This window comes from Adiantum capillus-veneris, chromosome 28 (assembly GCF_014529385.1).
Source record: "Adiantum capillus-veneris isolate H3 chromosome 28, ASM1452938v2, whole genome shotgun sequence".
Classification (NCBI taxonomy): Eukaryota; Viridiplantae; Streptophyta; class Polypodiopsida; order Polypodiales; family Pteridaceae; genus Adiantum; species Adiantum capillus-veneris.
This window is the reverse complement of record NC_140958.1, coordinates 60,378,356-60,406,001: the sequence shown is the minus strand read 5'-3', so window position 1 is coordinate 60,406,001 and position 27,646 is coordinate 60,378,356. Positions and strand designations below refer to the sequence as shown.

General features: G+C 44.5%; 1 protein-coding gene across 5 annotated transcripts in view; it reads left to right on the top strand.

The window, feature by feature from the left end:
- Positions 1–23,329: 23,329 nt before the first annotated feature.
- The window catches only part of LOC147420525 (kinesin-like protein KIN-7C, mitochondrial), an 81,557-nt gene continuing 77,240 nt past the window's right edge, over positions 23,330–27,646 (top strand). For 3 of the 5 annotated variants that reach the window (XM_086504446.1, XM_086504448.1, XM_086504444.1), the window contains exon 1: positions 23,330–24,076. In XM_086504446.1, the coding sequence (XP_086360572.1) occupies positions 23,745–24,076 (332 nt within the window). In that variant the 5' untranslated portion in view covers positions 23,330–23,744. The remainder of the gene's footprint in view (positions 24,077–27,646) is intronic. The other 2 variants (XM_086504445.1, XM_086504447.1) reach the window with 2 other exon arrangements.

Below are 27,646 nucleotides of genomic sequence, written 5' to 3'. Positions count from 1 at the left end.
GTCAACTCCGAGGGACTCAATCTTGATTTGTCTTACTCGTAAGACATGAAAAAATTTAGAGATTTTTGGTACCATCTCAAGGAGGTTAACATCATTGAGGGAGCAAAGATTATTTTGAAACTCTTTTACTGCTTCCAGTGCTGCACTATCTCGACAGAAGATTCCCCCAGTTTGAGGGATGGAGGGGGTATTTGGTGTGCAGTTTTCTAAGGAAGTTAGACAACTTAGCGCCAAAGGAGGAGAACAGGGCAAGCTCTTGCTGATATTGTGAAGCTAGGGCAGGAAGTTGGGCAATATATTGGGACAACAAATTAACTCCTTTTAAGGAGTCTTTGTGCAATGTAGCCAGAATTTTAACCCAGTCATTAAATGACAACATATGCAAGACAGATAGTTTTTTATCAGAGGCAAGTGCTGAATCATAAATAAGCTGTGAAGCATCCAAGCTGCTAATACATCTGAGGACAAGAGAGAAGGCCACAAAGACGGGCTCTGAGGTAAGTTCCAATCCTTGAGAAGAGCAAGAGTCTGCAAAAACAGTGAGGCCAGGTTTACATTTTCTTGCCATAGTATGTAATACATAATTTGGCCTTCCTAGTAAGGAAGGGTCTAGTGCTAGTAGCCAAGGCATTCTTTGGTTTATGGTCTTTAAGGTAAATCTTAATCTAATCGAGAATCTTTGCATGATTCTTAGGGTTGTGATTAGTACTCATGCGAGCTGCCATTCTATAACGTGAGCAATCCTGAAAAAGAGGTGACATAAAATTATCAAAGTGTCCAAATTGTAATGTATACTTGGTCCTCCAAACTTTCAACCGGCAAAGTCAGAGACTATGGTAGCCGTGAGCAGGGAACCAGAAAAAGAGTCTAAAAGGGGCCACCTAACACCAGTCTACCAATAAAGGATTTACATACTGTGGGTTCAAATTAGAGCTCCATTCCTAAGACAATTTCCTAGGCCAGCATCCTGGTTTCCCCAAGAAAGGAAAAACCTTATGTATCGGATGTGTGTCTAGTTGTTTAAATCTTAACTAATAAGACATAATTGAATTTTTACATTCAAAAGACAACTGGCCAAGGAACAATGAACAGATAAGTACAAAAATAACTCAGTATCAGAATTATTTAGGTACAATGATTGTAGGAAAGAGATCCTCTTTCAGTTATACCAGTAGTGGAAGAACTTTTCCGTTCTTCAGTGAGTACTTCATTTAAGTAAGGTTGCTTGCCAAAGAAAAGAAAACCCTCCAAGATAGGATAGAGTCCTTACCTGCATCCATCCAAACAAGACAACAATTCACTTAGCCTTGGATGTGTTTTACGGGTATCAATGGACCCTAACAGTTGTTATCCATGTCCATCTTACATATTTTATTTACTTTGGACAAGCTAGGTTATTTATTAGAACTTGTATGATAGCAGTCTTTTACTTATTACATCAAAAATTGAGTGTTACCTTCTACCTTTTATAATGAGCTGTGAAGCCCACCAAGAATCCATATACCACTTAATCATCGTGAGATCTATTTTTTACACCATAGCTTGGTAGCTATGCTTTGCAGTAGTAACCATATACTTACCTTCAGGAGTAACAATCTCAAGGTGTCATTGGTATTCCTTTACACAACGAGAGGTCAAAAACGACTTAAACTGTGTAAGATGCCCAATGGTATCAAAAAGAGTTTAATGTATAATCTCCCTTTTTACAGCAAAAAATGACAGTATGACCAATCAACAAAGTATCAAAAACTCCATCTATACTAAGTAGACTCATGGATTACCAACCATAGCTTCTTTCCAAAGCCGAAAGTAACAGTTGTATACGTACCTTCAGAATGCCAAGCTATCACGGACTGTGGTGTCCGGCCTGATTTGAGTATGATGCCTTAAAGTTTCAACAGTCTCACTGGTACTTAAAAACAACCCATACCCTTATCTGATATGAAATCCCAATGGTGATAAGCCCAAGTGTGGAAACCAATTTATCAAAGAAAAAAACCAACAGTTTCCGAATCTTGCCAGTCATGCTCCCCCCCCCCCCCCTTTTTTTAAAAGGCGCATTGAATATCCAAGAGATATCTGCAGTGGTTATGACCAGGGCAACCCATAAGCTAACACATCTGTATCGACAATTTACTAGGTAGGTATGATAACCGGTTATTGAAAATAACAACCCTTAGCTGCTAGCACAGATCCTGCTAGAAACACTCAGTCCTTGCCAGTGTTCGACAGAAGTCATTTACCAAATGCAAAACAAGGTCAAGACCCAAGCCAACTATGCGATGGATCATCACAGATTATTTATAGTGTAAAAAGCAGCCCTTATCGGCTAGTTCAGAGCAACACTTTACTTGACACATCTGCAACGGCAATCTGCCAGGTGGTTATGATAACCATTAGTGAAAACAACAACCCTTAGCTGCTAGCACAGAGCCAATACCTACTTGCAACAAGAACCTCAGTCCGCGCCAGTGTTTCAACAGAAACAGCTACCAACATGAGGTCTCAAGACCCCAGCCACAGTCATGCACAATAGTTTGTTTAAAGAGGATCATTTTTATAATGTAACAAGCAACCCTCAGCGGTTTAGTACAGAGTTAAGTACGACCACCTGCAACAAATTTATGCTTAGTTCATGCAAGTCTTCAAGAGAGACCATCCCCCCTTTTTCTAAAAGTGCAAATCGAGGTCTCAAGACGTAAGCCATCCATGCCATGGCGCAACTGTTTGTTTATGATTATGACCAATATATAATGTAAAACAAACGGCTCCAATCTCAACCATGCATAGCATTACAAAGAACAAACGAAAAACCAAAATTGGCAGTAAGGTAGAATATAACACCTGTGTTGCTTGAGCTGCAAGCTCCATTTCTTTAGCACGTTCAGACAATGATGAAAACAAGCAGAAAAAACCAAATCCAAGGCTAAGTGAGGGCCAAGGTGTGCCCTTACCTCTGTTTAAATATGTAGGTGTGCACGCTTTCAGAGAGGTGGAGATGAATGCGCCTGGCCGCCCCTTACTGTGAGAATCCCACACTCGGCCCGCGATTTCCATCGCCTGGGAGGTACACAGTCAGAGAGTAGAAAAGAGTAGATGGGTCCTCCTTCCCCATATAATGATACCAGTAAATTCACGCTTCGATTATGCAAGGGCTTTGCCCCACGTATTTACAATGGCAGAGCAAAGAAAGCTTTATAATCCCAATACGGGGGAAAAAAAACCCAAGTGGGGGGAGAAAATAGCAAGCAAAAACCAGTACTTTAGTGTGTGTGTGTGTGTGTGTGTGTGTGTGTGTGTGTGAGAGAGAGAGAGAGAGAGAGAGAGAGAGAGCTACTTGCTGACACTACAAAAAAGGGTGTGTGTGTGTGTGTGTGAGAGAGAGAGAGAGAGAGAGAGAGAGAGATAGAGCTGCTTGCTTCACATCTAAGACTGCTGGAAATAGGGAGAACACCTATGTTGTATCAAAGAATTAATTTTAGAGGCACCATATCCAAGGTGTGAATATGGCGCCCTCTTCGGAAGTTACACAAAGATGGTTGTTTAGGTTAAGATTACCCAGCTTAAACATTTTTTCTACTTCCATTGAAAGAAATGAAAAGTACCCTATGTGTTCATGCTTCTAAGTAGAACGAAAATATGTGTCTAGTGACACCCACTTTTTGTACATATAACCATGCTTTCACCAGTTGTAATAGACTCCAACTGCAACACACTACTCAAATGCTTAAAGCCTATGACTTCTCTTCTTGAGGTTTCAAAGTGAAGCGGTTGGGGGGATATTTCCAGGCGAGCAGTTTTTGGTGAGCGCTTTTGAGGAATGAGGTGAGCAGATTTCTAAAAAGATTCTCTTTTCCTCCTTGTTGACTCTTTCGTCTTTTTCATATCTCTATCTCTCTCTCAGAGAGAGAGAGAGAGAGAGAGAGAGAGAGAGAGAGAGAGAGAGAGAGAGAGTATTAGGGAGGTTGAGACATAGTCAAAGATATGGGAGCTAAACAAATTGTTTCAAAAACAATAGAGACAAGGGTACTTAAAACAAGAACACCCATTAATAATAAAAAGTTACATTTTACTACACTTGCATTACATAGGCAAGAAGTGTTCATCTTCTAGAAGGCCCGATTTTAGGAGTTGATGTGCTCCCTTCGAGTGGCAAATTAAGATTCACCACATTCCCTAGCTGATGCGTCATTTCCTCCTCATCCTCCTCTGTGATGAGCCCAATCTTCTTCCAGCAAGAGAAAGCAAATTGTCCCGTCTCGTTCAAATTGAGTAAGCTCCGCATATTGAGTTCCTTGCGGCATCGATAGAGGCGATACACATCGATGGTTGCCTTTAGAGCCTCCCTAAACCAGTCGGATCCATACAATGCCTCTCCGTTGGGAATGGCTTCCATGGCATCTCACACAGACTTGATTTTACTCTCAAGATCGTCGGACATCGTGAAAAGAAAGAGAGGTGTGCTAGGAAGCTAGTGGACGCCTTCACAAAAATAATTCAAGTTATGGCAATTTATAGCCACTATGGAAATATTATATTATTTTATACACGATTTGACACATAAACAACCAGTTCTCAAATATGAAAAAAAACTGCAAATGAATGTATCCAAATGTGGCCATCATAAGATAAAATTAGAAAGTAGTACAGTTGTCTAGGTAAAGCATACTAAGAAAAAGTGAGAATTGACAAATGCTATGCATCCATGCCTGGATAAGTCCAGCTTCGGCTCAGTGCCCTGAAGATATCAACATGTGCTAGGATTGGTTGATGGATAAACATGTTCTCATTTTGGCTTAGCCCCAGCACACGCAGATAAAATAAAATACAAATGTTTACATGCAAGATATGGTTTTTGCTTTGACACCCATTCCATGAAGTCTAGACATGTGCACGATGGCTGGTTGCTAATACAAACTTTGTACATCCCGACATGACCATCTTCACTTTTGGCCTCTACTTTGAAGACATCATTAACACCATCTGCTACAATATCTCTTCTACGACCTTCGCTCTCAAGGCTAGTGCTAAACTGATCTTGCGAGCAGCATCGTCAAAAATGGAAGTCTGATATCGTACACGCAGACCATCTCTTGCATTGACTTCAGGAGTGGATGTATCTTTTGACTTGAAAGGAGAGTTTGTCATATTTTGTGCAAGAGCAACTGGCGTTACATTAGATACTCCTTCTGTGCTGAGCTCCACTTGATACCCCCCTTCATGCAATATTTGCATCTCATCCTCCGATAGGTTGGTGCCCATATGCACAGGCCAAGTGTGTGGTGGATGCTGAGGTTGTGGCTCAATGTTCTGGTCTATTATATGGCAATGCAAGACATGATCCAGACAAAACCAAAACCATTGACGCACCACACCATTTGGATGTTTTCGATATCCTTCAAAAGATGGGCCTGGTATACCAAGGCTAGAACCTGCTATACTTCATCCACACCTGCGTCCTCCTCTTGGCTTGCCGCTGCATGTGACCCTACTACCTTGTGGATTTCGGCGTATGGCCCACATTGCCTCATTGAACTTGCACTCAACTACATACTGCCCACCAGAACCTATAATTCGTTTTGGGGTTTGTGATATTCCTTCTTCTGCAAAGTTGATCTTACGTGGTCTTCCGCACTTCTTGCGATCTTTGGTGACCCAGTTGTACTCAGGCCTATGTGATGCATCATCTTCCACGTTGATAACCTCATTTGGCTTGCGTTTTTGCCTTGTTGTCTCCTTATCTCCTTTTAATGGAGTTGGTTATTTATACATTGGAGTGCCCTTAGTAGCCGCATTCACTGCTCTTATCACTTGGCTAGGACGTTTTTCATGGTGTTCCGTAAGCTTTTGTATTGATGGACCCTTCCCAATGTGTTTTCCATGGATGTATGAAATGGACTTTGTGCTCTGTAAGATGGAATTCGCAAGGCCGGTTGTACATGCATCATATAATGAAATGCGTTTACAAAAACCCTCCCCTACTAGCCAGCTGCCATGCTTGCTCTCCGCAAGGTTAGTGCGTGGAGTGTTTGGCCCATCAGAGCTACTTTCTACGCATGACATAATGCCACCCCAATGTGCAATACGAATTTCCCACCAACTAAGCCATGAATCCATGTATGGAATGTTACGGTCTATGCAATGACCGTTACGCCACCATTGGCGTATCAGACGAGCCAGTGCTGCTGTAGCCTCTTTTGTTGGTGCTTGCCTCCACTTCTCACACATTTCTTTGTGTGTGTGTTGAGAAGCTTGCACCACATACTTCGTTGTGTGTTGATTCAACTTTGCTTCCAATGAAAAAGACAAGAACGCTCTAGACCGCTCATTGTATTGGTCTTGTCACCACCATTGAAAACAATTCAAACTGCATTCCAATTTTCTTGAGCGTCATCCGCCATGTAGCCAAAGAAATTAGCTTTGTCACACCCACACGATATCATTACATCGTCGAGGCACTCCCAAAACAAACATTGGGTTTCTATGTCTTCCTGTTTCATTTCACAAGTTGCAATAGTCAAAAGGTCCTGCATGCTGCAAACAAATTGTTTCAAAGAGAGTCAAAGGCAAGCCACAAAGCTCTTAAGGTGCACCATGTACCTAAGATCATAGACATGACAGACCATAGTCACCCATTCGTTAACACGTCTGGTGTGATCAAACTGGATCCACGCACATCGAAGATCGCCATCCCGATCTTGTCTCATTCGGTTCACTGGGTCCACACCGGATGCTGGACCAATTGTGGACATTTTGAAGACATAACATTTCTCCCCGTCCGTACCTTGACCAGGAAACCGGCTTCCATGAAAAAACTCATATGTGCAGTCTTGCTTTAGCTTTAGGAGTGCATCAATGCCAAAAGATTCTTTGTCAACCCCTCTACGTAAAATAGATACTGACCTCCGAAACCTATCAATGTTAAAAGTGTTTAGATAAAAAAATAATTTAGCATAGAGTTTTGCATCGAATTAAGAATCTAGGAAATGCTCATACCAATTATCTTGCACCAATGGCCCCAACTCCTTAGCGATTGCAAATAGCTGTTGCTCGCCTAAAATTCCTTCGTTGGTGTTGTTGCAAAGAAGTGTTGTAATTATAATTTCTTTTGCCAAACACATTTGAACCTTCCTGGCTCCTGCGTGTGGGTCAACAATCAAAATCCTTTGCACCATTAGCTTGGTGTTGTTCGTTAGTGTTTTGGATGTGCCGCTGTGCACATCGTGTCGATGTGTGCCACGATGAATCATGACTCTAGTGGCAGTGTCATCGGATGGCATGACATAGTATACTACACAATCACATGTTGCAATACAGAAAGCAATTGCTTTACAAAAGTGGCATGTAAGGCTCTTATCTCCAATCTTACAATATTGCTCGGGTGTAGTTGCCTTTTGTATGTACCTGTTGAAATGACTTGTATTGGGAATATGATAATTAACCAAGCGGACAGATTGTTCATTCATGCACTTGAGAGATCCTATGCAATGACTAAGACACACTACACCTGGAAAAACAATATTGGACGTAGTAGGCTTTGACCACAAATGAGGATCATACTTATGCTCCATCGCATCCATGGTAGGTGGAAATTCTAAAACGAGATCTCCATTGTAAGACCTTGGAATCTCTGTAACTGGTTCCACTTGTTGTATTTGCATTAAAAGCTTTGTCAATGTGCCCTTCTTTTCGGCCTGTAAGAGTTTTTGTCTTGTACTCCTTTTGAAGTTGTTTGAGGGCAAAACTCGAGAGGGGGGGGGGGGGGGTACATAGATCTATTAACTCCTTTTGACCGAATTGCATCTTTGACGGACTATCCACAATGGCAATGGGAGTCATGCTAGGTGAGCCGGCATATTGTGTTTGATGGGATACGTTGACTTTGTATTTACGTGAAAGCTGCTCATCCAGTACATAGATGAATTCACCCAAATTGTTGAACGTCCTCTCAAGAGGCAAATTCATTTCAATATCACCAACTTCAATGACTGCATCTAAAGTTGTAAATTGCATTGGAGAAAGTAATTCTAAAAGAAATGATTCAGACATTATAAATTTACCATTGTAAAAAGAATAAGAAATCTCTTTACCCAGGAAAAATAAAGAGCAAGCCATACTAAGCAAATAGTTAAGCACAAGATCACATTGTATAAACTAAAACAAATTGTTTATATCCTCACGTCTAATAATATAGCTGTTAAAAATTTAAATTTAATATTATTTTATTATTTTGAAAAATTAATGTAAAAAATACCAAATGTTTTTTAAAAAAATATTTGTTTGTGACTGTGTGATCACGTGAATTTATTTATTTTAATTTATTTTTTTAATGTTTGTGTAAAGGAGATGTGTGAGTAATCGGGTGTGCTAAGGATAGGGGGGCAAGATGCTGTAAGTTGAAGTCAAAGGGTTAAGGAGTCAAATAACGGGAACGTTTAAGAGATAGTACTCCCCGCCCCCCTCCCACGCCATTCATGCGGCGAGGAAAGGGGATGGGGGGCGTGTGCGTTTGTGGAGGTGGTGTAAGGAGAGGCGGGGCGGGGCGGGGTTTGCGTGCAGGGCTGCCACTTGGGGCGGAGGTGGAGGCACGGGCAGGAGTGCTATCGGGGGGAGGGGGCAGGCGGGGCAAGGGGGGCGGAGGCAGGGGGACCGGAGCGTTGGCCATGGGCGGCCAAGCGTCCATGGCACACGCGTTGGTAAAGGGCGGGGGCGGGGCATTAACGCAAGGAGGGCGGAGGCGGGGGAGGGCGGGGCGTTGGCCATGGGCGCGTGTGACGTGTGTGTGTACTCTGCCTCTGGCCAAGCATTGGCCAGAGGCAGAGTACACACACACGTCACACGCGTGGCAGTCCACGTGGACATGCAAGGTCATGCAGGCCATCGCGTGTCCACGTGGACTCGCCACGTGTATCGTCGTCAGCCAACGATACACGTGGCAGGCCACGTGGCCACGCGCACTGCCATGCAGGCAGCGCGTTGGCCAGGTGGCTTGCCACGTGTACCAACGCGCTGCCTGCATGGTAGTGCGCGTGGCGTGCTACGTGTACCGTCGGTTGACGACGGGACACGTGGCGAGTCCACGTGGACACGCGACGGCCTGCGTGGCCAGCATGTCCATGTGGACTGCCACGTGTGTGTGTCCACACACACACACACACACAAGTTGCAAAAAGCGTGTGTGCGTGTGAACACACACACATACAAACGCACACATACGCAAACACACACACACACATGCAAGCGCGCGCGTGTGTGTGTATACACACACGCTGGTGTGTGTGTGCCAGCGTGTGTGTGTGTACACCACACACACGTGCTGCACGCAGCGCGTGTGTGTGCACACACACACACACACACACACAAATGCCAGCGCGTGTGTGTGTGCACACACACATGCACACGCCCACGATATGCACACACGTACATGTGTGCATGCGTGCACACACACACATACACACGCCCACATGCACCCACACACATCCACACACGCGCATGCACACAGACGCACACGCCAACACACACACCTTCAGCCTCCTCTCTCACACACACATAAGGACAAAATAATAAAATTAATAAATAAAAATGAAAGCTTTATAAAGTGCATTGACCTTCTCTTTTCACTTTCTTCATCTCTATTTTCTTCTATTGCACAGATCTCTCTCTTTCTCTCTGTCAAGTTTTCTCTTGTTCACATCTCAAACTCTTACCTACAATTTCTAATAAATCATCCTATATCTATCTTCTTTAATTCTTTAGCGCAAGCATGAGAACAAGAAATCAAACCAAAAATACTGGTGCCGTGGATGAGGTTGATGTTACTACGTCACAAGAAGTACCTCCGCTATGCACACGGGATACCGAACAATCTCAAGCCTTGAGTTCTTTAGATCGCATTGTGTCCATCGTAATCAGAGTGGATGGAACAACACAATCAAGCGCCGACCCAGTCATCATGTGGAAATAGGTACCGCTATTGAAGATGTAAGAGATGAAGCGTTTGGAAACGTTGTCGACAAGCACATTTCATTGGGCTGGGTGGATTCTCATAGAGTACCATACGATGGCAAACTTCCACGCTGGCCTCTATGTCGACTTCTTTCAAACCCCGCCATCCGTACGCATGATGACCAGGTGGCCGATTTGCAACTCTCCATTGCAAACAAAAGCTACCAACCAACTATGGCAAGATTTATTGTTAGTGAATGGATTCCTGAGGAGGATCACAAACAATTTTCTCGTCGTGGTCACGCTTCGAGGGATCTTGCAATGTCATATGTTTTGGATGAGGAGCTTCATCAAATCCCCGAGCTTAGTCACATGGTCGAGAGGTACTTTGTGGTTTGGGATGGTAATCACCGATTGGAGGCATGGATGCAGTGGATGAACGAGAATGACATCCCAATTGAGAAGGCACCAAAGATGGAGTGCGTTCTAGTTGATTTTCAGCCCCATGTGACATCAGAGTTTCTATTGGTTTTGGGTATGATCAATAGGTAAGCCCTTTTTTTTGTGAATGTAAATGCATCTTATTTTTTAACTATATAAATTACAACTGAGTGTTAAACAGGGCCACGAGGGTTTCAGTGCCTCACACAACTGCTCATGATATTTTTATGATGAGAAAGCTAGGGTTTGCTGACCCTGCTTCACTTTTGCAAAAATTCCCCGAAAGAGTGCGTTTGGCAGCAGAAAGGGCTTTGAATTTTAGAGGTCCAAACAAGTCAAAGTGGCTAAAATTGCCAATGGCTATCCTTCCGCAACTACTTTGGAAGGTATGCTTAAAACCAATGCTAAATGAGAATATGTTTTGATTGCGAAATCTTATTATGTGTATTTTGATTGAGTCCTTGGCAAATGATAGGAAGAGTTCGATCATATGTTTAGTAGTAAAACGGAAGGGCTGCCATCAAAAGGGAGTTTTGACTACGAGTTGGCACCTGACGCATACGAGAAAAGCATCAATCTAGTGCTATCTCAAACGGAGCAATACTTTACGTACAAAGGGCTTGAGATAGCCACCCTTGCAAATCGAGAGAATGGCAATGATTTTTTTCCAGAAATGTATATCATTTACAAGTTGGGGCGAGAAAACCACGAAAATGACACCCTCGAGAGTGGCAGAGGTTGCGCGTGCACGCATTAGCTCGAAAGAGTAAGTAAAAGTCATTTAAATCATTCGATATATTTCTCTTTTTATTATGTAGCAATAAAAAATAAGTCTCGCTTTTCCTTTGCTAGGAAGTGCCGCTTGCTTGATTTGCTCCAAGGCCGTGATGCATCCTTAAAGGAGAATGGCATCGGTTTGACGGAGAAGGCCTGGATCCAGTGGCTTCGATATCACGTGTATTGGTGGCAATTGGAAAGGTTAGATTTAGTGATTATGTGCACCAGCTAGCAATTTGTTGATAATGTAACTTGTGACTTATTATTTGTTGCAGGAGAGTGCTTGAGATGGCCGAGAAAATGGAGGCCGAGAATCATGATGTTGTTGAAATTACGGCTGTAGAGAAACACACACAGCTTGGAGAAGACGAAGGAACCTCAAGGCACACAATAGAGAGTGTGTTACTTAGTGTGCAATGGAAAGATAGATAGCCCTGGAGTGATGGGCGTATATACAATGCACGGGGGAAAAAACCTCCTAAAGAGGGAAAAAATGCCCCGGCGGTTCTAGTGTGTTCACACACATCACTACCACATGTATATGGTAACAAATCCCCCTTGGAGTGATGCGGTGAACGAGAGCTGGCACATGAGTAAAGGGAAGTGCCATGCCCTGAGGACAGGATCAATCCACAAAGGGGAGTAAGCCCAAATCTTTGCGGAAAGCTTCAAGCTTCTCACGAGACAATGCCTTTCTGAAAGGATCTGCAAGGTTGTCCTGTGTTGGCACATAAGCCAAGCTGATCTCTCCTCCTGAGAGCCTCTCCCTGACATAGTGGTAATGCACCTCCATGTGCTTTGTGCGAGCATGAAAAACTGGGTTCCTCGCAACTGCCAATGTGCTTTGACTGCTAGTGTAGATAGTGTTGGCAGTGTCCTGTCCAACACCCAAATCAGCCATAAGGCGTCTGAGCCATACACACTCAACTATAGCTGTGAAGACTGCCCTGTACTCAGCCTCACAACTCTAAGTGGCCACAGTAGGTTGCTTCTTGCTCAACCATGATATACATGAACTGCCAAGCATGAAACAAAAACCACTTGTGGACACTCGTGTGTCAAAATAACCAGCCCAATCTGAGTTCGAAAAAGCATGTAAGTTTGGCGGCAATGATCCCCCCTTGGGATAAAACAAGCCAAGATATAAAGTGCCACTAAGGTAGCGGAAAATCCTCTTAACAGCCTGCCAATGCTTAGACCCTGGGCTATGCATAAATCTGTTGACCTGTGAGACTGCAACCTGAATATCCAGCCTTGTGTTGCATACATAAATGAGGCAGCCAACAACAGTTTGGTAAAGAGTGACATCATTAGGATCACTAGCATCATGTAGACTCAACTTCAAACCTGTTTCCATGGGAGTGGCAATAGGTTTGCAATCCTCAAGTCCAAAATTACATAGCAATGTCTCTATGTAACTTTTCTGACACAAGGCAATACCACCATCACACTGCTTAAACTGTATGCCCAAATAATGATGCAACAGCCCCAAATATTTCATCTTGAAAGTAGCATTCAAATCAGCCTTAAATTCAGAAATATGTCTCTCATTTGGTCCAGTCATCAGCGAATCATCAACATAAAGAACCACAATGAGAAGTACATCACCCTCACGTTTTACATACAATGTGCTTTCTGTTGGAATGTTACGAAAGCCTCGTTTAACCAAATGAGTGTCATCTTTCTCATACCAAGCACGAGGAGATTGCTTCAACCCATACAAAGCCTTCTTACATCTGCACACTTTGTCCTCTTGTCCTTTTATGACAAAACCGCGAGGCTGCGTTACATAAACTTCCTCAAATATGTCACCATTCAAGAAAGTAGTAACAATGTCTGATTGATGTACATCCCAACCAAAATGAGCTGCCAATGCACATAGAAAATGCACAGTAATCGTACGACAAGTGGGAGCAAAAGTCTCTTCATAATCTATGCCTTTTTGCTGTGCATAACCCTTTGGCATACCTATAGACTGCTCATTTTTAGCCCTTTCCTCATCAAGTACTGTTGGGGTTAAGGCCTATGTGCCTTGACCGGTCGCCCAGGTCATGGGCGCCCGCTCACTGTTACCCTATACTTATAGTGAGTATACTGTATAGGGGGAGCTGCCACTTCACAGTCTCCCCACCCACATCGTGTGTGTGTCTCCTTCTCTCTCTCTCACTCTCCGTCTGTGGTGCTCCCCGATCCCCTTCAATTGGTATCAGAGTTATGGTGACCGCGGAGAGCACGACGACTTTGAGAGCTTCGAGGCGATAGCTCGCTCGCTCTCGACGGTAGAGAGATTAAGAAAAATTGGAAGCTTTGTGAGAATGCAATGGGAGCTTGTGAGCTCAGTTGAGAGTGATGTATGCTCTTGTGGAAGCTCAGAAAGGAGTGTGGAAGACTGTGTGTAAGTGAAGGTGCTGCCCTAAAAACTGTGTGCGCAGCAGCACTGTTTTCAGATTCGTTTTTCTCCTTGTAGACTGCTGATCTGAGAATTTTTTCACCCAGGCCTATCCATTTCGACGTGGTCTACAACTTTGCAGAAGAAACATTTTAAAAATTCGTCACCGTTTTGCTAATATTCTGCTCAGACTAACTGTATACAGAAATTCGAGATTTTTTGTTGTCGCATTGTGTGCGAGTTTGATGCACTTTTGGAAGCACGGGAGATGCTTGAAGTTGAGTGCATAAATTCTGAGTTGAAGATGCAATTGCAGCATGTGTTAAGCTTGTGGTTTGAGGGTTTTTTGGTAGACTTGGGCAACAAAGTACGGAGGCGTTTACACACCACCGAGGCGGTCTCTTGAGAGACACAGTTTTTTGGAGCACACAGGTGGAGCTTCTTTCACTGGTTTTCACAGGATACTTTGGCAGTGATTTTGTGCTTGGATTCATGGTCTTTGCGGATGGTTTGCATATGGTTATGGCGCATGGTTGATGCCCATTATACATGCATTTTGGCGAGCACTTTCAAGTGCCGGTGAGCTCTCTTGAGAGCATTGTTTTCGCATTGATCAAGTTTCCGGATTGCAAATCTTTTGGCGCTTGCTTATGTGCGGTCACTCCGTTGATGTACGTTGAGTGCGGATTGCCATTGTATGTGAAAATGTGGAGCCATTTTGGCATTTCTACTCATTGGCATTGAGTAGTGTTATGGTTTATGGTAGAGATTGTACTTGAGTTTTTTGCTTAGTTTTCAGGGGAAATTCTGTCGGATTTTTCCCAGATTCTCACCACAGTTTGTGATCGAGTTTACTCTCACTTTGACAGGTTTTGTTAGTTTGGACACAGTGTTGTGTTTTTGTATCCACTCTCGCAAGAGTGAGGAGTTGTGTATCTTTCTTTGCTTGAGACAGTGGTTTGCTCTCGGGTGGGAGAGTCTTGTGATCTCGAGCATTGTTTGCCATAGTTTTGCAGAGCTTATGCATGTATGTTGAGTGTAGTTTGATGCGCATTGATTGCTCATTGTATTGAGCTTGCAGGACAATGGTTATTTTGTGTTGATAGCCATTGTGCGTCGAAACTCTGGCGAAATTTTCCCAGGAGTTTTATGCGTATCATTTATGAGATCTAGGTAGAGATTGCGGGTTGCACTCAGCATTTGTGTGCGGTGTTCTCTGCAGGTGGGAGATTTGTGTATGTGTATGCATCGATACCGTATAGTGTGGGCTTAGTGATTAGCTCACAGATTGTAGTGTGATACTAGAGCAGGCGAGGCTTGTATTGACATTGCAGGAGCTCTATTTTGGAGTGTGTCTCACAGATTTTACATTGTGTTTCTGGCCATATTTGTAGACAGTTTCCAGGTGTTGTTGGTGAGGTGGTTTTGCTTTCTAGTTTGCTACATTGTGCTCATGGCAGAGACAGGTGATCGCTTAGATTATGATCTCTCCAAAATGTGCATGTTTGATGGGTCAGACTTTGCAGCATGGAGAGAGTGTATGCTTGATGCATTGACACAGCGAGGGTTGCATCGACCATTGAGTGGTGATGCAGGTAGACCTTCAAACATGTCTAACGATCAGTGGAAGGAGCTAGAGGAGATGGCACTATCTACACTCTCTTTGCACCTTGCGGAATCTATATATGCTCTTGTTATGTATGAGACTACTTCGAGAGCACTTTGGCGCAAATTACATGATATGTATGATAGATCTGAGTCATCACGGACTCGTGTGAGACATGTACATTCACGAGCACGCCGATAGGTGACATGTTGGTATTGTGGTCATTCTGGACACGTTAGACGGCGCTGTTTTCGTCGTATGCGAGATCGTAGGAGACATGACAGTCTCAGAGATGTATGTAGTGATGCCATGCACTCAGTTGCTTTGATAGTTGAGGCAGATGTAGTGTCGGAGTATACTAGTGACAGGGATGTCACTTTTACCTCGAGCTATGCACGAGATGCTATACATGTGGATAGTGCACTCCCTTCGTAGTGGTTGCTAGACGCAAATGCTATGTTTCATGTCACGCCACATTGTGAATGGTTTTGTAGCTATTCTAGCGGGATGCTTGGCAGTGTACGTTTGACCGATGGATCAGTGCATGCGATAGCAGGTGCAGGAGATGTGAGACTTTCATTACCGAGTGGTGCATCTTACTTGTTACGACATGTGCGCTATGTACCAGATTTGACAGTGAGTTTGATCTCGATTGGTCAGCTTAGAGATTGTGGATGTCAGATTTCGGTACGAGAGCGAGATTTTGTGATGCATTTGGGTTCGCTAGTGATTGCGAGAGGTGCCAGGAGTGGTACAGGTTACCCATTGCATGTGGATCACGGGAGAGACGGTGTTGTCTCTGTGATCATGCAGCCAGGTAGAGAGCGAGAGAGCAGGCGAGTCTCTTTTGCTTGTGGGTTGCAGGATGCTTTGGATGGAGTGCAGAGCAGTGACCTTGTTGTGCAGGTTGCGTCTACGGATGCACGGGTAGAGCGGGACAGCTCTAGTGAGTCACAGCAGGATGAGTCATCAGAGGTGATGACAGAGATGACTCACATGGATGCTGAGATGTCGGCTATTGTGGAGTCATTTCTTGATATGCTTATGCCATAGCTTGATGCAGATTCAGGACAGATGGATACTCTTGGTACACATGTGATATGTGGTGGGCATGAGGACTCACTCCAGAGCTCAGAGTCAGAGTGCCATGGTCTCTATGATAGGGGACATGATTGCCATGAGTTGAGTTCTGAGTTGGAGGTGGCAGAGGTTGCCAGGGTTGCATCAACGTTTGGTGTCCTCATGTATGAGATTTTGATCTCGAGGCCCGACATAGCAGCTGCAGTGGGAGCATTTGCAGCAAGGTTGATTAGTTGTTCGATGACTGATCTCGACATAGAGCATAGGGGAGGTTTGCAGGTATTGGACCGATACTTGCAGGAGTGCATGAGCTCTTGTAGACTCTTTGCAGAGCTTGGAGCTAGCTCTGTGTGGCTTCCGCAGTGGGATGTTTGTCTATCAGTAGAGCCGAATGCACTAGCTCATCGAGAGTGAGTGGGCATAGGTTGAGAGAATCTCTCACCTTCTATTGGTTGTACACTAGTAGATCTTGCTTAAAGGCACATTGGCCTTTAAGTGGGAGGTTGTTGGGGTTAAGGCCTATGTGCCTTGACCGGTCGCCCAGGTCATGGGCGCCCGCTCACTGCTACCCTATACTTATAGTGAGTATACTGTATAGGGGGAGTTGCCACTTCACAGTCTCCCCACCCACATCGTGTGTGTGTCTCCTTCTCTCTCTCTCACTCTCCGTCTGTGGTGCTCCCCGATCCCCTTCAAGTACATCATGTACATCTGCATCAGTAATAGGCTGATCTATAACATGTTCAGAAACCCCCATAGGTTGTACATTTGCCTCATTGGAACCTACATTCGTACTTCCACCACTGAAAAGAGGCAACAAAGTGTCATAAATGTCCTGTGAGCTTACATTACTGTCTCTAGTACATGACAGCAAGGGCTGAACAGAATCTTCCACAAACACTACATCCCGAGAAACCAGAATACGTTTTGTTTGCGAATGATACAACCTGTAACCTTTGCTTTCAGCACTATAACCAACAAAAATACATTTGATAGCCTTATCATCCAAATTTTTGCGCTGCACTTGTGGCACCAAAGCATATGCCAAACAGTCAAAAATACGCATGTGCTCAATAGAAGGCTTTCTATCATGCCATGCTTCATATGGAGTAATAGACTGCAAAGCTTTCGTAGGACACCTGTTAAGTACATAAGTGGCACACATGATGGCCTCAAGCCAAAAAGAATGAGGCAAAGCTTGACTTTTGACCATACATCGTGCCATTTCCGTAAGTGACCTGTTTTTCCTCTTAGCAACACCATTTTGCTGAGGTGTATAAGGCACTGTACATTGGTGTTTTATCCCACGACTAGCCAGAAATGCATTAAATTCATGAGACATATACTCCCACCCTCGATCGGAACGGAGGGTGCCCATAGTACATTTCGAGACATTTTCAGCCATAGCCAGAAATTGTTTGAAGCACCTAAAACTTCGGACTTCACTTTAAGTGGAAATACCCATGCATGCCTGGAGTAATCATCAATGAAAGAAACGAAGTACAGGTAATTGCCCAAGGACGGAGTTTGCATGGGCCCACAAACATCACTATGCACAAGCTGCAACCTGCATGTGGCTCGAACTGAACCATCCTTTGGAAACTTAGAACGCTGCATTTTACCCAAAATACAACCTTCACAAACATGTTTGACAGGTGCTTCAAGAGGCTGCAAAGAAGCAACCATATCAGATTTCTGCAAACGTAGCAAACTAGCAAAATTCAGATGACCAAAACGTGCATACCAAAGTTTTGCATCTGAAATAGCCCTTGAATCTGCAACAGCATTTGCAAAATTTTGTCCACACTTGTCATACAAAGTGAGCTTATAGAGCCCACGACACAAAAGCCCAAACGCAACAATTTCATCACCAAAACTGAGATCATGAACTGTACATCTGTCATCCACAAATTTGACTACAAGTCCAAGTCTAGCAAGTGCGGATACAGACAAGAGATTCTTCTTGATCCCAGGTACATAAAGTGCATCAACAAGTGTGAAGGAACTGCCATTAGCAGCAGTGAGCACAATCTTTCCAACTCCTTGAACTGGATAAGAGGCGTTGTTGGCACAAGTGACTCAATTCCCATGAGGGACAGACTCAAGAAAGGTAAACAATTCACGATGTGAGGTAATGTGCTTTGTAGCACCACTGTCGAAATACCACACATGTGAATCTGCAGCAACTGACAAGCATGCGTCATGGACAGCAGGATTGTAAGTGCACTCTGCGCTAAAAGCCCATTCTGCATCAACATCAGCAACACAGTCTCCTTTCACAGAAGACTCAACAATGGCTGCATTTGTAGTGAAACCAGCATTTGCAGTGGAACCACCCTCTTTCTTCTTAGCCTCTTTGGCCTTCAACTTAGGACACGACTTGATCAAGTGATCATTGGCTTTACAATAATGGCAACGCATCTTCTTTTTGCCCTTATCACTAGAATTGCCAGACGAAGTACTGCCAGCAGAAGCATTAGGAACAGAATTTTTGCCGCTCGCAGTAGAACCATAAGAAGTGGCTGCATTACTGTTACCACCCTTTCTTTGAGAAGCAATAAAAGCCTGTTCAACTGCACGCTGCCTAGTCCTGTTTTTTCTAGAAAGTGACTCTTGCAACAACAATGTGCATAATGCATCAAACTTGACAACTTCAGGATTTCCTTAGGTCATCAGTCTCCAAGTACTAGCAAAAGTCTGGTAGGAATCTGGTAAGGCATCAAGAACAATCTGCACAAGGGAACTGTTTGAAATGATGACTTCACCTGCATAAATAAGCTGCTCATTGATATCCTTGACACTAGCAAGAAAAGTGTCCATATCATCTTCCTCATGCATAATCTTCGACTCCAGCTCTTTACGCAGCAAAGCAATTTTAGCCTCATTGCGGCTTTCATAAAGACCTGCTAGAATATCCCAAGCCTGTTTTGCAGATTTTGCTAAACAGATGTGAGTAACAATGGTGCGCTTCACAGAAAACGCAATCAATGCATGAGCCTGCGCATCCTTAATATCCCAACGAGCTTGTTCTACCGTAGGCAAAACAACTCTAACAGCTGCAATCCTTGCAGCAAGACCTGAACATCCTCAACATCGCCTACATCCTCAGAACCAGGACGTACATCAATGCCCTGCACAATGTTCCAGACGCCCTTTGACACAAGAACATGTTGCATCATATAAGCCCACATAGGGTAGTTGTCCCCATCCAACCTGTCCTCAGCAGCAAACATCTTGAACACATCTGTGTTGTTGTTGTCAGCCATGGTAAATGCTGTACCTTATGTGAAAACTGCCCGAAAATAGGAGAAATGGAGCGGGAACAACACGTGCTATATAGCACAAACCATAGAAGACTATAAGGCACTTGTTATGCAGAAAACGGCACTGACAAAAATTCTGCACAAAATGATGAAATAGCCTGTGCAGTACTGCCTGTAGTGGAAACGGAGGCCGAAATGAGCCCAAATAAAAAATCTGAGCAGACCAAAGTAATTGTCGACCTGCGAACGCTTGCCAAAGATCACTGAAATCGGAGAAAGTGAGCAGGCATGTGCTGGAGCAGCTGGCGACTAAGCCCGGGAGGACGTGACCTGCTGTGATACCAATTGTTGGAATTAGGGTTGCAGAGAAACACACACAGCTTGGAGAAGACGAAGGAAGCTCAAGGCACACAATAGAGAGTGTGTTACTTAGTGTGCAATGGAAAGATAGATAGCCCTAGAGTGATGGGCGTATATACAATGCACGGGGGAAAAAACCTCCTAAAGAGGGAAAAAATTCCCCGGCGGTCCTAGTGTGTTCACACACATCACTACCACATGTATATGGTAACAGATGTTGCTATCCAACATGAGAAGGCTGAAGGTTGGCATGGTTGCACACTTGCCCACACATTATTGACATACAGACGCAAGCACTTTGAGAAGGCCTTCAAGAAGTGGAGTGCTCGGATCAAGTCCACACAGGATCCCGAAGAGAAACCCCACTTGCTTGTACGGCACGACGCTTGTTGTACAGGTTTGACATCTTTAATTGACAAATTAAGAATGTAGTAGGACACACTAATCTTGTTCTTGGTGGCTCAAAACATTGTGGTCTGTCTTGTAGATGGTGGAGAGATGCTCTTGTCTTTCCCATTCCCAAGCACCCCAGTGATGCATGGTGCATGTCGGAGAGAGAGGAGACGGGCTTATATCCTGACAAGTGGATAGACGACTTGCGGCCAAAGGGAGCGTGGCTCAAGTGTCCTTGGTGGGGCTGGACTACCCGAACAAGGAGTACCCACCCGAAGAGGAAGAGCTATACATAGGTATCATTCTATATAGTTTTTACCTTTGCCATGAAGCAATACAACATGGGCTTAGTGAGAGCGAGCATGTGGTTGCGGAGTATTCTGTAGAAGTCAACGATAGTGCTCATAGCCTTGGTGCTATGAGCCACAGTGTACCGACACTATCCTTCACTCCAAGACCAGTGGGGGGCATCTAGGAGTCCCCTCCATGTTCACCATCACATGGCAGGGCTGCAGAGGACCTATCAGACATGGCCAAAGTTGTGGGAGATAACCATCCAGGTACGTGAAAATGGTTAATGTTGTGTTGTTCTCTTTAGCATTGCTTGAAAGATATATTTGATCCTATGTTGCTACATACAAATATGCATGTAGAGCCACGCCACCTTGTAGTGCATGCTAGTGCCAAAGAGTTGGCAAAAGCTATTCCAAATGTGTTGTGCAATGACAGGTAAGCCACACTTATTTACAATCATAGTTATGTGCACAATTTTAGTGCTAACAAAGATTGCATGCAATTCTATGCAGTCACTACGTAGATTCTTGGGCTCTCTATCAGGAACAGGGCAGTGAACCCTAGCTTGAGATTGGGTGGCGTACGTTTGGTGAACATGGCCTTTCCCTTACACACTAGGCCACATGCAGCTAGCACGGGTGGGGTTCCTTTATGGAACCAATGGGATAGTGAGCTTGTGGATGCTGCATTCCTTCTGGCAACCGAGTTTCTTTTGGTTGATGGCACAATTTTAGTGCTAACAAAGATTGCATGCAATTCTATGCAGTCACTACGTAGATTCTTGGGCTCTCTATCAGGAATAGGGCAGTGAACCCTAGCTTGAGATTGGGTGGCGTACGTTTGGTGAACATGGCCTTTCCCTTACACACTAGGCCACATGCAGCTAGCACGGGTGGGGTTCCTTTATGGAACCAATGGGATAGTGAGCTTGTGGATGCTGCATTCCTTCTGGCAACCGAGTTTCTTTTGGTTGATGGCATGGTTGTGGCGACATGTCGTGCAGAACATCTTTCCATTGTCACTTTGAAGGCGGAGGGAGCTGGTTTCTAGTTGTTGAGGATATTGTACATACGGCTGCCGGAGTCTAGTTGTATGACTGTTCAAGACTATTTAGAGGGGGTATGTTTTTTTGTTGTTTTGATAATGAATAGTAACTTCGATGTTTGCATGTCAAAAAATAATGTTTTACTTCCATTCGTAGGTTGGTACTTTGTTGCTGGTCATTTTTTCACCCCCTAGAACTGGTGGGTGTCGGCTTTTGAGGTACGATCAAGCGAACGGAGAGATTACAGCAAATGTACGTGGCTTCTCTGCAGATGACGACATGTTGTGGGAGAAGCTACCAGGTTCAGATTCCAGACAATGGACGCTTGATCGTATGGGCCGGCCTTATCGTAGAGGTGTTGAGAGGAGTCCAACGTTTGCCAGGTGGTAGAAACTTTTTGGAAGTTTTTCTGATTGTTCGTATAAAATTATAGGTATAATAAATCTAAAGGTTTTTTTTTTTTTTTGTGTAGATGGCTACTAGGTACCTTCACAGACATGGGAGATACTGTGTTGGATTGTTTTGCAGGAGTTGGGACATTGGCAGCACAATGTTTACTACTATGTAGACATTGCATCAGTTGTGAGAAGGATTGGGCAGTTTTCAGTACTTGTATGGAGCCAGCTCAGCACCTACCTTCCGATTTAGGCTTGACATTGATGTTTCATAGGAGTGTCAGAGCTCAGGTAACTGAGCAACCGAAGCAAGTGTCCGAGCAGCTTCATCCGCTTGACCCACCTTTCCCTACACCACTCACAGCAGTCAGGGCGGGGCAATAGCAACACCGTATCCCACTTTCACGGCCCCAGTTTTGGCATGGCATGCAACAGGACCGTTTCCCAATGCATTCATTGCCTCCACATCTGAGGCCCTGCCCGGAGTTGATCCATTGCCTCTTTCACTATCTACACCCCCCCCCACATATAGTTCGTATCCTCTGCCATTTGGAGGAGTTCCCCCACCATTTGGTGCACTGCTCCCGTTGGCACGACCTTTGTTTCCTCCCAGAGCATATGGCCCCCCACCGCCCTTCTTTCATCCACGTCACCCATGATGTATCACCCCCCCATATGTATTTACTTTTGATGCAATGGAACACATAGATTTGGGGTTTGCTATATGAAATAGACCATAACTGTGTGTAAGGAACTTCTGTTTCTCTTATTAATAGTGTATTGAATGAATCCATGGTGTTTTTCGTTTGAATGTAAGTTGGTTGAGAAACGACAATAAAATTTTAGTTGGAGAGAGAGAGAGAGAGAGAGAGAGAGAGAGATGGGTAGATTGTCCCTTCTTTTGGGAATCTGCTCGTCTGATTCTGATTCTTAAAAAGTGCTCGCCAAGAAATTACGCCCCAGCGGTCGCTGATCTCCCGAACATCATGTTCCACAAATATTTTGCGCAAGCTAAAACGCACCTACACTTGCCCTATACACTAGATGAGATCAATGCGTTGGCACCTTTGTGTTGATCCTGAGGTGGACATAGACGAAAACAAAGTAAATGAGGTTGATTGCCGCTTCTTCCACTTAGAGTCTTGAACCCACAACTCTCCGTTGGCTTCTTGACGTCCTAACCACAAAGAATTGTCAATCCCGCCTTTGTTCAACACCCTGTGTCTAAGGAGGTTTGCCCATGCACACATGTTCGGGCGGACCTGTGTGGCCGGACGGATTGTTTTGACAAATGGATGCTATTATGCTGGTCCTAGACAAAGTGACAATAACGTTGACACAGAGAATGCATGCAAGGCCATGTTCTACTTCTCAATTGCCATGATCCCTTCAAGGGTGACGAGCAGCACTCACAAAGTCGTTTATATATCAGAATGTGTGCAGGTAGTGCTGCTCACGCTCGAGCGAGCCAGGGCCCCACCCAATTACTCCCCCGCGCCCAGGCAGGTTGGCTGCCACGCTACTTTCACCATAGCCAGGGCCTCTCTCGAGCTGCTGTCGCTGGCGACTGCCTCCTCGCTCGTGTTTTATGCTGCAACTCTCTCTCTCTCTCTCTCTCTCTCTCTCTCTCTCTCTCTCTCACACACACACACACACACATTCACATATCGACTGTGGTTCTAAACACAGACTTTCTACATGAGTTGTAGTGATCTTGCAAGGGTAGCTCGTTGGTACCTCCGATGCTCAAAATGTGATGTCGTCCAAGTCCAGAGCGAACTCGCTATTCCCATTCCGCAAGCACCATTCATTGAATATCGGCTCTCAGAGCAATGGGAAGCTATTGGCCATCTCAACATTGTCGCCAGGGGCATCTTTCCGCTCCAACGCACTCTCGAGGACCTCATCTCTTTCAGGTCGATCATCTTCATCTGGGATAGAACTAACAGAAGCTTCTCCACTGACATCTTCCAAGCCTCAAGCATGTTCCAATGTTTCAGCTGGCTCGACAACCTCTGAGCTCGCGGACACCCTCACCTCCGGGAGCAAGGAGAATGTTACCGTAACTGTTCGGTTCAGACCCCTCAGGTTATCCTATTCACAAATGTGGATCTATGTTGTTGTTTCTTTTTGGGAGATTCATGTTCGACCCAACGACATTTTGTAGAAGTGCACCTTGATGTCTCAATTACGCATCAAAAACACGATGATGTAATATGCACAAGAATGTCTCCAAGGAGAGAACCTCCTCTTGAATGTGCAACAATATACTCTCCTTGCATGTCAGAATACTGTTGTTAATGTTCACGGAAACTTTTTACTCACCATGTCTGCATTGGCTACTGAGAGGAGAAGAACAACAAGTTAGAAAAGGCCAAGAAAAAGATCCATATCTCACCATCTGCGAGTGTCTCAAGCACAAAAACATTCGGAATTGCTTTTTTGGCCATTCCCTCTCTTTCTAAGGTCAGTGCATGGGTAGAACTGAAACAATGTGTGTGACTCTAGCGAGGGATTGTTTGATTCCTGTCGCATTTAGACTTGAAGAACCTTGAATTGCCTCTATCCTGGCTTCTCTTCTTTGGTGAACGTTTTGAGATGTCAAGATCGACATGAGCTTGCACTCACATGCCATGGCAGTCTCGGAAGCATACACCAACAAATTTTCAAAGGGTTAGAAGCATGGCTACATTTGTCCGTCTTTTTTCTAGTTAACCAATTGGGTTAGAAGTGAACCAGGGAAGAAGCTTTCTGATGGCTTCTTACTTGTAGGCAAAGTGTTTGGATTACTTCTGTTATCTCTATGTATCTATGATTTTTTCTTCGGCTGGCTTTGCTATTGGGATCTAGAGATCATATAAGATTACGAAGTCACGTTATGTTCCCCATCTTAAAGCTCTTAACCTTCTCACGGTGATGGCCTGTGGATTTTGTTGCCATTTTTAGTGCACCATCTTTACCAGATTGTGCTCATGTGTAGAATGAGTTCTCTTTGACACTGGTCAACTGCTGCATTCTTAGAGTGTATCCAGTAGTTGCACAGTCCTAAAGTGTTTATGGTAGCTTTTGCTCTGAGTGTATTATCAAATACATTCACTGTGAGATGTAGAGGGGTTGTTAAAGTTATGCATCTCTTCAACACTACTTAATGTACATAGTCATTTGGCTAGGACAAACTTGGTACGAAACTTTCCAAGTGCCTTGTGGCCATTACTTTTTTGACTATTGTAGCCAGCTACAGTGATCTTGCAGTTGGTAGATGGAAGTCGCTCTAACTACGACACCCTGTGGATCAAGGTGTACCAATTGCAGCAGTGTGGACGAAGGTGTATACCTTACACCCGAGCTTCTGGGTATTTGGTAGCTGTGGTTCAGCCAGCTAGACAACCCAAGTATATATTTTGTATGGTTATATCCAGGACTATTGGACAATGGGGATCAGTCTCATCTACCTAGCTTGTCTAGTGTCCGTTTACAGCTAACTGCACTTTACCATGCACCTTGAGCTCTCCACCCCCCTTGTATCTTTGGTGTGGTCCTGGTTTGGATCTGGGTGTGCTGCAGTGCCATACTGGTGTATTGGTCTGGTCTATGTGGAGGGTCTTTTTGCAATGTGTCGTGCAATTGGTTCTGCTTAGTCTTGCATCATAGTAGTTTCTGGGAGATATTTACAGTACTTTGTGCATCTACATGTATCATCCAAAAAACTCTTGATTCCAACATCTGCATAGTCATACTCACAAAAATCATCTGCTGATGTATAAAAGAAGGAAACTTGACAAGAGGTTGTCCTTGCATTAAATTCCCCAACCAACATGATATCTCCCATTCTCGAGAACGCCATAATCATTTTCCATGATCACATATGCCGATTGCCCATTTAGGCTAGCATATTCAAAGGTAGAAGGCGGAAAAAAGCATATGACAACATAAAGAGGACGACAGTCATCTGAAAGTAACAAGGATGACAGTCCTCTATCTGAACTCTAATCCCCATACATTGAGCATGCTTATCCCGTCGTACTATTTGTATAATAGGATGTAACTCCTCCTTGTATACATAGAAACATGGATTGGCGGTTGGGGTCGGGGTCAGGACGTCAAAAGTTAGGGAACAGGGTGGGTGCATAGAATGGCAAAAATAAAAATCATTTTTTTCAAATCTTTTGAGCTAGATGTATGTCACTTAGAGCTAACAAAACTTTGAGCATTGAATTGCACCAAAATAGTCGAGAAACATGACTCATAATGGCCAAATACGCCAGTAAAATATTTATTGTGAATTCAAGTAGAAAAGGAGCTTGAGGCTTTGAGCAGCGAGAGAGTAGAGAGGGAGCTTGAGGATTGAGGCTTGGGGCAATGAGAGTGTAGAGACTAAAGAGGGCACCGAGGCTTGATCAAGCACTTGACACTAGGCACTTGACGAGACTCGAGAGAGAGTTGGATGCTTGGACTTGAAGCTTGAGGAGGCCAAGGCTTAAGCCCTCCTCTTGTAGGCTTTAGAGGCCCCCAAAGGTGCCCCTAAACTTGCCCCAAAGGAATGTTGAGAATAGCCCTCAAAGGGCGTTTGAAAATACCCCCCAAAGTGAGGTTTTTGAAAAGAAATTATGAGGTTATTTCGACGACTCCAGAGTTTGGGGATACGATATCGGCCATTTACGCTCTCTATGAGAGAGTGACTGGTAGAGTTCGCTGCCCAGGCAATATGTCAGAGTGACTGGTAGAGTTCGCTGCCCAGGCAATATGTCAGAGTCTATTGCTAGCACCATTGGTGTTAAGCAAGGATGCCCCCTCTCCCCAACCCTCTTCGGACTCTATGTCGACGATATCTCCGACTACATCCTATGAGCGGGAGGGGTAGGAGCAGACCTAGCAGGTACCACAATCCACATTATGCTATATGCTGAGGACATTGTACTGATTTCAGAGTCACCAGAGGGCTACATAGCCATTCGAGAGCTTTGGATGAGTTTTTACAGACAGGGGACTCATAGCAAATCTTGGGAAAACCAAGGTCATAATCTTCCACACCTCCAAAACAGATCGACGAGAAGCCACATTTACAGCAGCAAGAGGACCAGTAGAGGTGGTCACCTCCTACATCTACTTGGTAGTCACATTCACCAGCAGACAGGGGCCTTTCTCCATGGCACAAGCCGCCACTCACAGACTCACCAGAGGATATGCAACACTGCCATGCTAGAGCAGAGATGCCATCAGGCACACTTTCAGGAGCCCCGCACGAAGGGGTGGCTATTCGACACATTAGTCACTCCAACCTTGATGTAGCGGCATGAGTAGTGTGGGCACCCGGATTGACAGATATTGTCCAATGGGCATGGATTGAGAGACCACAGATCTATATGATTTCTCGCCTGTTTCGACGCAAGGACACAGTGCCGCCGGATATCATCAAGGTAGAGCTTGCCACCCCTCCATGGTAGTAGAGGCACTCTTCCAGACAGTCTGCTTCATCGAGAGAGTGAGAGAGCTCCCGGCCGACAGACTCACACAAGCATTTGAATCAGCTATATAGATATCAGAGGCTGGATACGACAGAGCATGGTACACACAGATTAGAGCATGGTTCGGAGCACACGGCCTTGACCTAAAGAGTTTGCCACCTTCCTAGTATGACCCCGACTCCTCCCAGCTTCA